Source organism: Salmo salar, chromosome 10 (genome assembly GCF_965601325.2).
Source record: "Salmo salar chromosome 10, fSalSal1, whole genome shotgun sequence".
Lineage (NCBI taxonomy): Eukaryota > Metazoa > Chordata > Actinopteri > Salmoniformes > Salmonidae > Salmo > Salmo salar.
In genome coordinates, this window is record NC_138300.1 from 90,791,661 (window position 1) to 90,809,797 (window position 18,137).

Below are 18,137 nucleotides of genomic sequence, written 5' to 3' on the forward strand. Positions count from 1 at the left end.
CGAAGAACACCATCCCAACCGTGAAGCACAGGGGTGGCAGCATCATGTTGTGGGTGTGCTTTGCTGCAGGAGGGACTAGTGCACTTCACAAAATAGATGGCATCATGAAGAGGGGAAATTATGTGGATATATTGAACCAACATCTCAAGACATCAGTCAGGAAGTTAAAGCTTGGTCGCAAATGGGTCTTCCAAATGGACAATGACCCCAAGCATACTTCCAAAGTTGTGGCAAAATGGCTTAAGGACAACAAAGTCAATGTATTGGATTGGCCATCACAAAGCCCTGACCTCAATCCTATAGAAAATTTGTGGGCAGAACTGAAAAAGTGTATGCGAGCAAGGAGGCCTAGAAACCTGACTCAGTTACACCTGCTCTGTCAGAAGGAAAGAGACAAAATTCCTCCAACTTATTGTGGAAAGCTTGTGGAAGGCTACCCGAAACGTTTGACCCAAGTTCAACAATTTAAAGACAATGCTACCAAATACTAATTGAGTGTATGTACACTTCTGACCCACTGGGAATGTGATGAAAGAAATAAAACCTGAAATAACTCATTTTCTCTACTATTATTCTGACATGTCACATTCAGTGCAATAAAGTGGTGATCCTAACTGACCTAAGACAGGGAATTTTTACTAGGATTAAATGTCAGGAATTGTGAAAAACTTAGTTGAAATATATTTGGCTAAGGTGTATGTAAACTTCCGACTTCAACTGTACAGTACCGGTCAAAAGTTTTAGAACTCCTACTCATACAAGGGTTTTTCTTTATTTTTACTATTTTCTACATTGTACAATAATAGTGAAGACATCACAACTATGAAATAGCACATATGGAATCATGTAGTAACCAAAAAAGTGTTAATCAAATCAATATATATTTTATATTTGAGATTCTTCAAATAGCCACCCTTTGCCTTCATGACAGCTTTGCACACTCTTGGCATTCTCTCAACCAGCTTCATGAGGTAGTCACCTGGAATGCATTTCAATTAACAGGTGTGCCTCCTTAAAAGTTAATTTGTGGAATTGATTTCCTTCTTAATGCATTTCAGCCAAGCAGTTGTGTTGTGACAAGGTAGGGGAGGATACAGAAGATAGCTCTATTTGGTAAAAGACCAAGTCCATATTATGGCAAGAACAGCTCAAATAAGCAAAGGTCAGTCAATACGGAAACTTTCAAGACCTTTGAAAGTTTTTTTCAAGTGCAGTCGCAAAAACCCTCAAGCGCTATGATGACCACCACAGGAATGGAAGATCCAGAATGACCTATGCTGCAGAGGATAAGTTCATTAGAGTTACCAGCCTCAGAAATTGCAGCCCAAATAAATTCTTCACATAGTTCAAGTAACAGACACATCTCAACATCAACTGTTCAGAGGAGACTGTGAATGAGGCCTTCATGGCATTCATGGTCTTTGTGAAACGCGGTGTGGGTGAACGGATGATCTCCCCATGTGTATTTCCCACCATAACGCATGGAGGAGGTGTTGTGGTGTGGGGTTGCTTTTCTGGTGACACTGTCTGTGATTTATTTAGAATTCAAGGCACACTTAACCCATGCTACCATATCAGTTCTGCAGTGATACGCCATCCCATCTGGTTTGTGCTTAGTGGGACTATAATTTGTTTTTCAACAGGACAATGACCAAACACACCTCCAGGCTGTGTAAGGGCTATTTGACCAATAAGGAGAGTGATGGAGTGCTGCATCAGATGACCTGGCCTCCACAATCCCCCGACCTCAACCTAATTGAGATGGTTTGGGATGGGTTGGACTGCAGAGTGAAGGAAAAGCAGCCAACAAGTGCTCAGCATATGTGGGAACTCCTTCAAGACTGTTGGAAAAGCATTCCAGGTGAAGCTGGTTGAGAGAATGCCAAGAGTGTGCAAAGCTGTCATCAAGGCAAAGGATTGCTATTTGAAGAACCTCAAATATGAAATATATTTTTGGTTACTAGACATAATTCTATATGTGTTATTTGAAAGTGTTGATGTCTTCACTATTATTCTACAATGTAGAAAATAGTAAAATAAAGAAAAACTCTTGAATGAGTAGGTGTTCTAAAACTTTTGACCGGTAGTGCATACATACAGTGCATTCAGAAAGTATTCAGATCACCTCACTTTTTCCACCCTAAGCACACAGCCAAGACAACGCAGGAGTGGCTTTGGGACAAGTCTCTGAATGTCCTTGAGTGGCCCAGCAAGAGCCCAGACTTGAACTCGATCGAACATCTCTGGAGAAACCTGAAAATAGCTGTGCAGCAACGCTCCCCATCCAACCTGACAGAGCTTGACAGGATCTGCAGAGAAGAATGGAAGAAACTCTCCAAATACAGGTGTGCTAAGCTTGAAGCGTCATACCCAAGAAGACTTGAGGATGTAATCGCTGCCAAAGGTGCTTCAACAAAGTACTGAGTAAAGGATCTGAATACTTATGTAAATTATATATTTCCGTTAAAAAAGTATATACATTTACAAACATTTCTAAAAACCTGTTTTTGCTTTGTCATTATGGGGTGTGTGGATTGATGAGGGGAAAAAACGATTTAATCAATTGTAGAAATGGGCTGTAACGTAACAAAATGTGGAAAAAGTCATAAGGGTCTGAATACTTTCCGAATGCACTGTATTTCAATTTCTGAAATATTAACGGTTTGTTTTAATGCAGTGCCTAACTGTTTTCTCTTTCTTTCATGCTGTAGTTTTATTTGTCACTGTTTTTGGTCAGTCAATATTGTGTAACTTGCTCATTAACAATTATTGTCCTGTGAATGCACTGAACTGAGGAGTGTCAGTTCTATTCAGTGTAAGCGAAAGATCTAAGAAGCTATCTGTGTTGATGAGTTGTACTCTAACCTGTTTAAAACCAGCAAACCTTTATCCTTCAATAGCCTTGTTTTTTATATCTGCCTCTGACTGTTTCCCTTAAATGGGCATACAAGCATTTCGCTACACCCGCAATAACATCTGCTAAATATGTGTATGTGACCAATAAAATTTGATTTGATTTAGAACCCATGACTTTGAATAGATGTTACAACCAGGTCTTAAGAGCATCACCATAAGTGTAGTGGAGGTGGTTTAGTGAACCATGCACTAACCTTGTCTGAGACCTGAAGCTAATTTGAGGCTTTATCTCAGGGGGCTTACAGTCTTGTGGCAATATACCTGGCACTAGTTCCTAAGCACAAATCAGACACAGTGGTATATTGAGGAATGGGCAACTCCAAACCAACCCAACTGATCTCTAAAGTCACAAATCATAAGGGCACATTATGCAGCTCATCATCAAACTGTGAGGAGACTGCAATGAAGGTCACTGTAGCTTTAATGCTCTTGCTGTGCGGTCTTGTCACCATAATTGATGGGGACACGTCCTGTGCTGGGTGTCCTATTTTATAAAGAGCCATTGTTCATTATTTTTTGCAGTGTTTAAAAAGGCCTCAGACCCCCCAGGTCTTAAACACCATAAGGAACAAGCAGCACTACAACAGGCCAGCCAAACATCCTCATTGATAGGTCAAATGTGTCCCACTGGCATTTCATGTGTACATTTGATTGTAGTCAGGTTTTGGTCCCCATTTTGAAGCCATTGGAACTGTGCCAGATTGTAAATATCACCACCAGAGTTGAATGTACTTTTGCATTCTCTTTATGTGTTTTTGCATGTCATATCTTGGCTAAAGGTTGGTTATAAGTTTGAATAGTTCAGTCCATTTCTAAAAACAATGCCTACATGTAAATTGTGTCTTTGATGGCCATTTCTTCAGTAAGTGTTATGATAAGGTATTCTTTTCCCATGCCTTTGCCTGTGGTCCCATGACACAGAATGGAATTTAAGTCATGTCTGGTTCACCAGTCATGTCTGTCCTTTTCTTTATTCTATCCATGTCTCTTTCACCATTACACAAAACCGCAAGCTTCCCACAGAGAAATAGAATACATTTCTGGAATTCCACTTGCAGGGAAAAGCCGCAGTCTAGTGAGTAAATCTGTTTTTCCACTGCTATGGGTTTCTCATTATCGTGGACTCAATGAAGGTGTTTTGGCAGCAGAGCTATTATACTGGAGGGTGGCAGAGACATAACCTATACCTAGTCTTTGCTTTCCCTGTGACACACATACACACGCACGCACACACACACATACACACACACACACACACACACACACACACACACGCACACGCACGCGCACGCACACGCACACGCACACACACACACAATTGTCTATGTTACAAATCCAATATATAACTCAGACATATGTCAACAGGATTAGAATATCATATTGCAAATGACCATCTCCGCATCCCTGTGAGGGAAGTCTGCCTCTGTTGTGTTGTTCAGGTTATTCCAATTCTGTAAACATTTACCCTTGATGAAGTTTGTTAAACATTATATTCAATAAATGACTTGAAATATGCACCTATACTTCTAAATGTACATAGTTAGGCATAGTGTTTAAGCATCACAAATACATTATGATTTTAGGAATATCACTTTTTGTCTCCCACACAATAATCACTTTCTAAAATTCATTTTCTCCTGCGTGAGTGCTGTGAAGAACAAACAGCTACTCATTAGCATGTGTGACCCTCTGGTGGTAAACACACTTATTTCCACTTGAGTGCTAGGGCAGAATGAAAGCAAACGAGTGGCGATCAAGGTAGGTGGGCCCTGCCGCCACTCTTTATGAGTAATTGTTTATGATGATTTAACAAATGCAAGTGGACAGGCAGGCCATTCACTGGAGACCAGGGACATTGTGTTGGTAGTACAGTGTGCAATTATGCAAGGATGACTCAACATATCTGCAGTCTGGGTGGCCAGAAATCCTCTGCTTGTTTTTTTGTAATATTTATTTAAATCAGTGAAAGGATTTATCTCTTTGAGACAGTTTTATTTTCTGAGAGAATGGTTCTGCTGACCATCAAACATGCTGCAGATAAAGTATTTTTGTTGGCAGCCATTACAACAAGAACTATTCCATTTGACCTTTAATTAATGACCTTGGATTAATTTCTACCTGATTTGAGAATATTATTGCTGCCTTCTCTAAATCAAGTGATAGGGCCACACTGCAAAGCTTCCATGCACGTTTTCCCAGGTACCAGTTAGGATTAAAAGAACAAGCCTACACTTGTGAATGACTGACCATTTGGTCTATTGGCTTGCAGTAAGACTTGCAATACAACAGGGTGTCAGACAAAGCACACTCTGAAGAAGCTTTGACAGAGCAACACACTCAAGAGTTTCATGCCCTTGTTTAAAGGTGCATTGTCCAATGCTCAATGATGCATCAATACTATCTTTGTAGCAACAGAGGGCGCCAGTTACAAAATTGTGCTTGTATATGTTCTTGATAGCGTTGTATAGACGAGGTCTGGACAGATGGCAAAACAATATTGAAAGGAACGGTTTGCAAATGTTTATATGAGCAATAGTTGATAGCAAAATCAGTATAGGGGTTCAGGAGTGCAAGTAAAAATGTATTTTATTCTCTATCTCGTTTCTTGTCTTATTTTTCTCCCTTAGGTTTAGAGGCATCATTAATTCTATCCATTTAAATATAAACACAGTGATCATCAGTGCCCCCTAAAAAATAGTTGGTGCATGATGCCACTGCTTAGGTCTAGTTGTTTATAAAATATGAGTTTGAAATTGAGGTAAACATAAATAAAATGCACACTGTCAGTCAAAGTTATTATGACAGACACACTTTCTCATAACAATTCCTTTATTAAAGAAAAAATGAGTAGGCTACACATCAAACCGTTTTTGGCATTCCTATGCCATGTTTCACATACGATGCTGTAAAAGAGGCAAACAAGCCATGATGCCATCTTCTGTAGATTTTGATTATTTTGTCAGAAGTTTGTTTTGTTTTTCACATAACTGTAAGATTAACATAAATAGGCCTACCTACTTCTCTCAGTTTTAACAATTTCAAACTTAGACTGTTTTGACATTGACGACAGCAAAGGGACATTTTCGAGAGGTTCTCGAGAGATATCGATTCTCGAGAGACAATAAATAGTGTTGTCTAAACTTGCGAAATTATCACGTCTCTAGCGCTACCTCCGGAGGTCTCGCACAAGACTCGCTCGACAGTTGCCCACTCCGAGCAGGGCAGTGTAAACAGAATTGTCTTGTTGAGCTCAACACTCCTACAGTATAAATTGTAATAGTCGAGCTATTCTTCACTGACTGAAATCTAAAGCAGTCACAACTATTTACACAAATTACACTAAGTATCAATAATTGATTCTTAATTTTGGCAACATGAAATTGATTTTGGCTATACTTACAAACATTTGTAAGTTACAAAATATGGAACATAATTCTCCACATAATTTATTTTATCATGGTTGAACAAATATGCTATGGATTTTTTTTTACAAATAATTTGTAAGTAACAAAATGTTAAGAAACAAATCCAAACAAAATAAACTTTGTGAAACAAAAATCATGTCATGGGATGATGTATATATAAGTTAACACCAAAAATGTCAAACAAGAATTGGTGACCAGTTTTATTATTTCATCACAATTCAATGTATTCAATTCAGAATTGTACTGTTGCAGATTTAACTTTGATTATTTGAGGCCCGCCCATTGTGCGCAATCTATGCAAAACAAGCCAGAGACAGGCTACGGATGAATGAAGGCTAATATTGAGTCCAATCCGTGCATTTCAATAAAAATCTGTGGCGGATTTTACTATTTGCTTTGGGAAATCGTGTGTCACAGGCAAAGTAGCCTATGTGCACATAAAACATCGGAACTGGGTATTGTTTGAGATAAACCATTTGAAAAAGACGTTCCCATCCATTTAGCCTACAATCAAAATATTCCGACAGAATTCAATCAAACAGGCACTGCGGAACTATACTAATATATAGGCTAGGGCGCTAGGCTATTTATATTCTCTGTGTAAATCTATACCAGTAGGCCTAATCTAATATAATAAATTGTTTTGCATTCTAAGAAAGCACAATGCATCAGAAAATACAATGTTGCACTGTGATTGTGAAACAACAACAAAAATATTTTGTGCTTGCTAAATGTTTATCCCGGAAAGAGGGATTAGGCTGGCCTGTTTTGATACAGCCAAACGTCAAGAGGGGCTGGATTCTAACGTTTCTAGATTTCATATGACGTTTAGGCTACTGATATAATATTCTATTCCCAGGAAACAACAAATAAACGATATTTCCTTCTAGATATTGCACTTCTTACTACTACACAAAATAATATATGGAATATATAGATAAACCTATGTGCAGAATAATGCCTTTTTCTTTTTCATTTGCTTCCACTAATCAGACCAAATAGCTTAATTTACATTACTTTACATTAAGGTTGGCTATGGTTAGAAATGGTTTACACGTAGATTATAAACTCTTAATTATTAGTTTAGATAGTTTATAAATGTAATAAACAGTGGCACTTTTGGCACTTGCCCATGACTGCACTGGTAATAACAAAAGTAGTCTAATAATGAATAATAGTGTAGTCTGGTCATATGCCTATATAAACACATGCAACCAATGTGTTACTGTTTATTACAGATGTAGGCTATTAACTGTAGCCTATATAAAGGGTGCTATAAATAACAGTGTACAAATCTACTGGAAACCTTTGCGTCATTTGTACATTTTTTTTTGCAGGACTGCATACTTTTGAATGAATTAAGTGGAAAGAGATCTAAACATTGCTTATCCATGTCAGAGGCTAGGCCTACTCCATTCCAGCTTTTCTCCATGACTTGCCTTATGCTTAGCGCTGTGTTTCTATGTGAGCGGACCTGACTCTTGTTTACAGCAGTGATTCTACGGACTAGACCGAGAACGAGGGCAAGTGATAGGATAGCTGCTTACTGGAGCTGTACGATAAAACGAAAAAATACACATCATCAACCATATACGGCTCACAGGACATAACGGAAGCTTGAGTTTGGTGCAAGTATACCATACTCCACTCCAACCGAAGCCCGATAGTCTACTCTCGCGTGGCATAACTATTTTTTTCAGCTAAAAAGGAGCCGACTGACTGCGTTAACCTTGAAGACAGAAAGCGGAGGGGGGAGAAAAAGGGGGTGCGATTGGTGAAACCATTTATGTTCTGGCGGATATTTTGGATTGCGTCTTGTTGAGAGGGTTTATTGAGCAGAGTTACGTTTTCATTCATTTCCCATCTCAGCCTCCACCCTAGACTCTATTGTTAATGCCCATCACTCAGACGGAAATTAACGATAGAAGATCGGAAGACTCTTTGGTCTACAAGTGAATCTCGTTCGATTGCCAGTCATAAAAGCTCGTGCACACCATTACTGATGTTTCAAGAGATGGAGACTGAGGATGCGGATTACTGTCATATGTCGAGTAAAATCAGTGGCACGGATGTCTGTTTTGCCAGCCACCCTTGAATCATTCTGTCTTCGGCAAGAATAACGAATTGTTTTAATTTATTTCATCTTATATATATATATTTTTTATAATACCCGTATACACAAAACCGTGAGACTTGGAACAAGAGTAGCCTATCCTCTAAACACGAATTTGAATCGACCTGTCAAACAGTGTATTTTACTTTTTGTGATCTTGGTGGCATCATCTCCCTTTTCCACTTTTTTGGAATTAAGTTATTTGCTTTTTAGTGAGGTTAATAATTGATCAGGAATGAGATCTGGGACAGAGAGGAATAATTCGACCTTGTTTTGGGGTCTGATGCTGTCTGTCTCCGCTATCTGCCTGTTGTCCGCAAATGGAAAAAGTAAGTGTCATTGTGATGTCCTAATCAAAATAATACTGTAGCTATTCGTTGGCGTGTTTCTTTGGTTTTATCCTCGTTCATGCGAGCCGTTACAATGCTTCAACATTTAGCCGCCAATGACATCTGCTGTTACAATGTTTATCGTTTGAGATTGTAGCTATTTGATCTGTTATTATTAACGTTACTTAGTTACAGCTGTATTGTTGGTCTGACTACAGTATCAGTGGGCTATCATTTTTGGTCCATATCATATGGGCTACATGACACTAAAGAGATACATAGGCCTACATGCTACATGTTATTGTAGGCTTCATAGCCAGGCTCATATGAGTTCAGAGATTAAGCACATTTGGCGTAAATAGCCAAAGCAAATGTATGATTAAAACAAATCTTAGCTATTGAAAATTGCTGAACATATGGTACATTGCATAATGTAAACATATCACATTAGTCATTGGAATTGTTAGATTTCCACAGTAGCTTACAAACAAATTATGTTTTTCATGTTGGATAAATCTTAGGCTATGAGTGAATTACACCCGTAACAATGAGTCTTTACAATTATGCTTTTCCGCAAACGAACGAGGATGAATATATTGATGAAGGTTACTACTTCAACCATGTGGCCATTTTGCATTCGTAGTGGTGGTGGCAAAGCACGGTTTCGAGTCGAACCAATTTCATGCTGCGCATGCACATCCACAAGCATAGTAGCCTAGAGGAAAATACTGTCATATATAGGCCTAATCTTCGCTTTTGGCCTTTGATGTACTGACAACAAATACAGAAAACGATTGTTATTATTGTATTATAATAGTATATAGGACTTGGTGTCACGTTGCACATTCTGGAGGAAACCTAGTAGTAGGCTATTTCACCAGAATTAGTTTAAAATATAAAATGGTAAAGTTGAGTCTCTTACCCACTTCTATGTATTCAAATAAAGATACAGGCCTCAATCTCTTTACCACAGGTCTGTGCGACCTCTTGAAAGTGGTGTGATATTCAGAAACAGGGACAAGGTCGTTGGATTCCCGCGTAGGCTAAACAATTGTTTATGCCATGAGTAAGCAAGCAATTGGTGGAATACACACGAAATGCAGATGACCTGTTCAGGAAAATCACATTTACAACGGAGCTACTTTTCAGTCCTCTCTCTATTTACAATACTTCTCATCCACATGCAAGTTCTATGTTAAAGAAATGAACAATTCACTTTAAATAACATGTAAGTAGTTCCCACAAGTGCAGCACAATGACTTTGAAGGATTGCGCAGCGTGTAAAGAAATAGGTTATATTCCATTACATAAAACAATGCATTGGACGTGAGCTCAGATCTCCCAATGTTTTGGTCATCCTCTGCTTTGAGGACTGTTGAACTACATTCCCCATCCATCTTGCAATTCTCTCTCACAATAGTTCCTATAACCTGTCATAGAATCTCCTAATTGTGCTGATTGATGTAAATGGTGTGCTTCATCATGTTTTGAGTAGTCTCTATGAAGAGGCAATGGCTTGTGAGTTGGTGGAGAAGACAACTGTGGCAGGACAAGAAGGGACAGGTCTTTTTGAAGAGTGAATAAAGTGGTCTTGACGTTTGGAAGCAAGCTCCTTTGTCAATATTTCTCTTAAAGTTGGACCTATGTTAAGGTTTGCATAGTATACAATTCTCCAGTCTTATTCATGTACACCTGTAAAGACAGTTGAAGGTATATGACCTAAATAGAACAAAAATGTTTTATCCAGTCATGTATTATCTGAATGGGAAAACTTGAATGAGCCTCAGTGAGTTTAGGAAGACTTTGTCCCCTCTGAATAGAGTATGGCCAGATTGTTACCATTAAATACAATTTTATTTGGCACTTTCTTCATAAACAACAGGTGTAGACTAACAGTGAAACACTTACTTACTGGCCCTTCCCAGCAATGCAGAGAGAATAATAGAAAAATAATAGAAAGATAATAACTTGAGGAATAAATATATTAGGAATATTTACTGTAACGTCTGACTTTGATGTTGTTTAAATTTGCTGTTAAGCTGCTTAGTGGAATCTCTAAGGCTAAACACCGTGTGCTGGAGAAAAGGGACCCAACACTGACGGAATCATGTCTCCTGCAAAATCGATAGATTAGTAAGACCCTACACAAACTAACTTTCTGAATTGCTCAATAAGGGGGTGTCATTTGTGTCACGTTCTTGGAAATGAGCGGACCAAGGTGCAGCGTGAGTATAGTTCCACATATTTATTAAAGTGAAACTAACAAAACAAAATAACAAAACTTAGAAAGACCGTGAGGATGTAGTGCCCAAACACACTAACAATCAATCAATATCCCACAAAACACAGGTGGGGAAATAACTACCTAAATATGACCCCCAATCAGAGGCAACGATAAACAGCTGCCTCTAATTGGGAACCGTATTAGCACCAACATAGAAATAAACATACTAGATCACCCCCTAGTCACACCCTGACCTACTACACCATAGAGAACCAAGGGCTCTCTATGGTCAGGGCATGACAATTTGTTTATTGGTGAGACAATTACTTAGACACAGATTGTACTTAGACACAGTCTTTATTACAAGCTACTGTCAGCCAGGTGTTATTTATTTGTTTGTCAGGTGCTGTTTATTTTTGATAGAGGCCTATATCTATAGTACTTTGGTGGTTGCATTTACATTATAAATGGTTATGGGTATCCATCAGAAATTACATTTGCACTTGGATACTTTATGAAGGGTTTTTATCTATGTGATTGATTTCTGGTTGATTTCGTATACTTACTAGCTAGTGTGTTTGTGTAGCCCTGTGGATGTCATTGATAAGAATGACTGTGTGCTGTGCAAGGACTGAGGAGAGGAAGGGAAGGGGATGTGGAATAATGGAGATGATTTTCACATGGAAAGAAGACAGGGAACGACCTCAATTAGCATGAAAAAAGGAGGAGGACTCAATTGAGAGCTATTGACCAGTGTCATCAGGCCAGCGTCCTCACCACTGTGAATCACAGAGTGGGGCATTTCTCAGCACCCTGCTGAGCCCGGCAAGGTCCCACCGCCTCTGTAGGGAAGCCCATGAAAATATTTTATTCTTGAACTGTGTCTTGACACACAGCATGCTAATGACACCTCTCAGTCCATTAACACTGACCTCTAAGCCATGTGGTGAGTTTCTCAACATATAACTCACTATCATGTGTAGGGACTGGAAACAAGCTCAGAACTTTCTGTCAGACCAATACAGCCTAGACAACAGTAAACAAGTGATAATAAACATGTTTGTTTACCATTTCACTTCAGCAACAAATCTTGTTTACATTAATTTAATGGTTAAACGATTTTTTGTACTCTAAATTAGTGTTGATGCCAGCCCATCTGTTTTTACAATAAACAGTGTACAGAATATACACTATATATACAAAAGTATGTGGACACCACTTCAAATGAGTGGATTCAGCTATTTCAGACACACCCGTTGCTGACAGGTGTATAAAATCGAGCACACAGCTATGCAATTACCATAGACAAACATTGGCAGTAGAATGGTGTTACTGAAGAGCTCAGTGACTTTTAACGTGGCACCGTCATAGGATGCCACCTTTCCAACAAGTCAGTTCGTCAAATTTCTGCTCTGCTAGAGCTGCCCGTGAAGTGAAACGTATAGGAGCAACAACGGCTCAGCCGCGAAGTGGTAGCAAACACAAGCTCAAAGACAGGACCGCAGAGTGCTGAAGTGCATAGCGGATAAAAATAAACTGTCCTCGGTTGCAACACTCACCACCGAGTTCCAAACTGCCTCTGGAAGCAACTTCAGCACAAGAACTGTTCATCAGGGAGATTCATGAAATGGCTTTCCATGGCCAAGCAGCCGCACACAAGCCTAAGATCACCATGTGCAATGCCGAGGGTCGGCTGGAGGGGTGTAAAGCTCGCCACCATTGGACTCTAGAGCAATGGAAACGCATTGTCTGGAGTGAAGAATCACGCTTCTCCAGCTGGCAGTCCAACGGACGAATCTGGGTTTGGTGTATGCAAGGAGCGCTACCTGCCCCAATGCATAGTGCTAACTGTAAAGTTTGGTGGAGGAGGAATAATGGTCTGGGGTTGTTTTTCATGGTTCTGGCTAGGCCCCTTAGTTCCAGTGAAGGAAAATCTTAACACTACAGCATACAACGACACTCTAGATGATTCTGTGCTTCCAACTTTGTGGCAACAGTTTGGGGAAGGCCCTTTCCTGTTTCAGCATAACAATTCCCTCTTACACAAAGCGAGGTTCATACAGAAATGGATTGTCAAGTTTGGTGTGGAAGAACTTGACTGGCCTGCACAGAGCCCTGACCTCAACCCCATCGAACACCTTTGAGATGAGTAGGAAAGCTAACTGCGAGCCAGGCCTAATCGCCACACATCAGTGCCCAACTTCACTAATGCTCTTGTGGCTGAATGGAAGCAAGTCCCCGTAGAAATGTTCATCTAATGGAAAGCGTTTCCAGAAGAGTGGAGGCTGTTATAGCAGCAAAGGGGGAACCAACTCTTTATTAATGCCCATGAATTTGGAATGAGATGTTCGATGAGCAAGTGTTCACATACTTTTGGTCATGTAGTGTACATGAGAATGATATTGCTCAAAAGTAAAAAAAAATCTGCTAAATTTAATCAGGGACTATATTTTATGTATAGAATTTACAATTATTTTGGGCATAGCAAATGAATGGTCATGCTCCATTAGGGCTTGTATACTTTTTACCTTGTGCATTTTAATAATCTGTCCCTGCTAATAAAATGTAATTAAGCGCCCTTTTAACTCCCACCACAGTAAACTTTCCATGCCATTGCTTCCAAGTATACAGCAAACAAGGCTCAATGATACATCGAGAGAGAGGGAGAGAGAGAGAAAGGGTGAGAGAGAGAGAGAGGCAGAGAGAGAGAGAGAGAGAGAGGAGAAAGTTGGTGTTTGGAAATAGAATGTGCAAAAATACACCCGCTAGGGAAACAGACATGGTTTTGTTGATTGGAAGAGTGGAGAGTTTGTGAACTGTTTTATTGGTCTTCGCTGTTCACACGGGCGGTCTCTGGACAGCCTGGCCTGGCAGCAGACACATGCTCCTATCGAACCCCAGCCCCAGCCACACTTTGACACACACTATTTGAGGTACTCCTTTTGGCTAGCATGACTCATAACTTTACTCCACTAACCGCTTGTTGGAGCTCAAGTAAAGGTTTGTGTGGGATTCAGGGCTAAAATTACAATTCAGAATAATGATGCTATTCTCACCTGTAGGGACTATTGGGTAGGGACTATTGGTTAGGGACTATTGGACTTAAATGAAGACAGATCTCACTGTGTGTGTATTGTTAGACTTAGCATCCACTGTTTGTTCATGTCCTGTGACTCCTGCCCCTTGTTTAACGCAGACTCCCTGGCATTGCTAATGCATAGTTACGACTGGATCCATTCTTCCTGGAAAGCAGAATGGCAGTAGCTGTCACCAAGGTTACATGGAAAGGGGGGGATGGGTAGATGTTCCTCTGCATTTAACATCCAAGTTCCCTCTCTGCCTTTGGTTGAGGGGTACAGAGGACTGCAGTGCTGCGGCCTTCGTGCCAGGGACTAGTGACTCAGACATGAATTAGTTTTATGTGTATATTGATGTGTATTGATGTGTATACAGGGCTCATCTGTAAAAAAAAAAAAAAAAAAAGACTGGTCTCAGCATGACTCCTGGTCAAAATAAAGGTTAAATAAAAAATGAAATGCACCCTCTCTCTCATGGGTGAGACAGTAAGACTCCTCGGTCTCTCGCTCTGTGCCTCTGCCCACCCCCTAGCCCTGGATCCGCTAAGGGGGCAGTGATGCCGGCATATTGTTCCTCACCCCCATGAGGGAGTCAGTGCAGTGGGCATGCCTGTGTGTGTGTGCCTTGTGCGCTGTTCTGCTCTCGCACTGCAGTACAGCGCAGCGTGGCAGGCAGCCTGTCTCACTGGCATGCCCCTGTGCAGGCAGGGATAGGAAAGTGTGTCACTGTGCTAGTTTGTGAGAGTGCAGTCAAATGCTGTCCTACGGCTTCTCCAGGCCGCAAGCTGAGGTTTACAATGCTTAATTAAACACTTATTTAAAATGGGCTGTCAGAGTATTTGCGCATATATGCAATCTCTGGCCAGCCGCATACAACATCATGTGCTGTGACCCGTGGCTTTAATAGCCCGTGGAGTACTGTACAATTTGCAAGATGATTGCAAATATGATCTCTTCTAATAGATTGCACAGACTATATCAGTGACAGGCTGCAGATCAAGAGACTGTGGGCAGATGCATATTGAAATGGGGACTTTCATCACTTGCATTATTGTTCTGGGGGGGAACCTCCTCTCTTTGGTAATATGCAGCTCTTTGATTTGTAACACTTGATATGATGAAACCATATAAATAAGCTGTAGATGCTGGAATAGGGGTGGGGAGCTAATGTTTTAGCTGTACCGCAATAGCTCAACTGTTAATGTAAACTATACGTGGTATTGGAACTGATTGTGCAAACCTATTAAATGTCACTCTAAACTACATTTAAAAGACTGCAGGTATGTGTGTGTTTACCCATTCTCTGCCATGCTGCGATGGAGCCGAGGAGGGGGGTTGGAGTGCGCGTGTAGGGGGTGACAGTGTTGTGTTACCAGTTTGGGTCTGATGTCTGAGCCTTTTGAAGTGAAGACCCACCAGACCACTGGTCAGATGACTTCCAGCATGTGGGGGATTAAGTGAAGTTGAGGTGGCAGGTGTGAGGTACTGGGATGGAGGGAGGGACCAGGTCCACTGCCTTTGCACTGCCCATCAGATGCTCACATTTGTCTGCATATCTGAGCACATTTTTGGGGGAAAGTATCATGTGTGCTGATGGACATGAATTTGTGGGTGATTAAATTCAATAAAGTCCAGCCCCAGTGCTTGTCTCCATCAGATTAAAGGACTTACTCCCCATAACAACCTTGCTGGGGTTTACAGTGGGAAGACCTGAAAAATATACAGTTGTTTACTTTCCGAGAATGGTCTCATACAAGACTGTTAAATGGTTTCAGTAACCTTTGATAAAGAACTCAACATACTGATCTTTCCCGTAGGGACTGACTTCCTCTCCTGTTATGCGGCACAGCTTAACCTGTCAGTCAAAGTTCAGTTAAAGCAAAATTTGCATTTTTAGTCTGTTAAAAGATCACGGCTGATATATTGTAATAGTCAAGTTGTTTACTACCCTTGGATTTTTACAGACTAAAAATGCACTGGCTCTTTTACAGAGTCACGTGTTTGTGCGTTTGTGTGTGTGGGCATGCTTGTGCGTGTGTGTGGGATAACATTTCTGTGGAAGGTCAGGGCAAGGTTATCAATCATGAACATGAGCCGCTGGATCCCATTACGCGCTGGAGATATGTGTGTTTACTCAGCAGTGTGAACAGGGACAGGGAGAAGCACTTTATTCTATGTGCGCTTATCCCATTGTGAGGACAGTGGTTACTGCTAGATACAGCCGTTACACAACAATAGGAAATGACTGCTGTCAGGGCAGGCATTGTATTAATTTCCCCATACTGTCTGTTTAAATGAATTCTTATGCAAGTATGAAGACAAATCATATTTTGTGCAAATGGACCAGGCTTGTCAGGATGCACAGATCTGAAAGTCTACGCCCCTTCGTTGGTGATTGGTCAACAGTAGGGATTATTCAGTGAAGTCTTTGTTGTCATTCAGCTCATTTTCATGCACATTTTTTAAATGAGAAATACTGTAAAATTGCGTGACTAAGATGTCCTCAGCAAAAACGTCTATATTAATGACAGAGTTATCTTAGATTCTGACTTTTTTGAGGAAGTGTATACTGGCTATGGCGTCTCAAAATGGACAAACAGTACTATTGCTGCTTTTCTCTTGTTTTTCAATTGAAGGTCTTTTAAGGGAGTATGCAAGCACACTCATTCGGTTCACCTAGCCGAGTTCGGCTAGGCGCCAGCCGAACGGAAGCATGCTGACGCCTTTAACAAGGTAGTGAGAAAGCAGTGAGGTGGGATTCGTTATTTCTTTCTTACCTTCTTAATTTCCATCTTTTCTCTCTCCCTCTATGTTGGTTTCAGAACAGAGATGTCGTGACATGTTCAGGTGTAGGAGTGTCACAGGTTTAGTTATAGTATTAGACAATCTGTTCATAATTTCAGGAAGCGTGGTCTCTTAGGTAATTGCCACTATAGCTTCCCAAAATACTTGTAATTCATTTCACCTTCTCCTTTTATTGCTGACGGGTTTACACCGATAGTAAGGCCTCAGATAGACTTGTCTGGCAGAATCCCTATCTCCTCCGTTGCCACAATATCCCCCACTGCCCCTCCTCCTGTCTCTTCCCCACCAGACTCCCAGTGATTGTATTAATGCCTCCAACAGGAAGTGAGGCCTAGAGTTTCTCTTTACTAACAAACAAATTAGTCTTTGTGTTTGAGTTGCTCTACCCCTCCCCCTCCCTCTGGCTGTTCAAGGAGCAGAGGAAAAATTCTCAATGAAACAAAGAGGACATGCAGCTCGATGGCTCACAAGTGGAGCCCCAGGGCATTCGTGTCGATAGGAGAAAGCAAATGCTATTTTCTACCCAAGTAATCATTTGCATTCTAAATTTGGAAAAGTGCATCACACTGACAGGAGCAAATAAAGGAGCAAATTCATCCTGATAAACAATGTGCTCACTATTTTTGGCAGAATAGATTGAAGATTATTTTTATTACTGAAGTGGAATCTCATTTAGGATACTTCTAGATTTTTTTTCGAGTAAATGTTTGGCCTATGGTGCAGTATGGGTTCTATGGATGTCATTCATATGAATGTATAGATGCTATATTTTGTCTTCCATTCAATTCAAATCTAAGTATCAGTAGATAAAAATGATAACTGGGAGCTTTTGTTATGGTCATTGTTGTGAGGTTAGATACAGCTTTGTGGAAATTAGCAGAAATCATTAGAGGTCGACCGATTAATCGGAATGGCCGATTAATTAGGGCCGATTTCAAGTTTTCATAACAATCGGTAATCGCCATTTTTGGACACCGATCATGGCCGATTACATTGCACTCCACGAGGAGACTGCGTGGCAGGCTGACTACCTGTTATGCGAGTGCAGCAAGGAGCCAAGGTAAGGTGCTAGCTAGAATTAAACGTATCTTAGAAAAAACAATCAATCTTAACATAATCACTAGTTAACTACACATGGTTGATGATATTACTAGTTTATCTAGCTTGTCCTGCATTGCATATAATCGATGTGGTGCCTGTTAATTTATCATTGAATCACAGCCTACTTCACCAAACGGGTGATTTAAC

General features: G+C 40.4%; 1 protein-coding gene across 2 annotated transcripts in view; it reads left to right on the plus strand.

Annotated features, from left to right (window-relative positions):
- The first annotated feature begins 7,805 nt into the window (after window positions 1-7,805).
- igf1ra (insulin-like growth factor 1a receptor) overlaps window positions 7,806-18,137 on the plus strand; it is a 127,773-nt gene continuing 117,441 nt past the window's right edge. For both annotated transcript variants that reach the window (XM_014124119.3, XM_014124120.3), the window contains exon 1: window positions 7,806-8,783. In XM_014124119.3, the coding sequence (XP_013979594.1) occupies window positions 8,690-8,783 (94 nt within the window). In that variant the 5' untranslated portion in view covers window positions 7,806-8,689. The remainder of the gene's footprint in view (window positions 8,784-18,137) is intronic.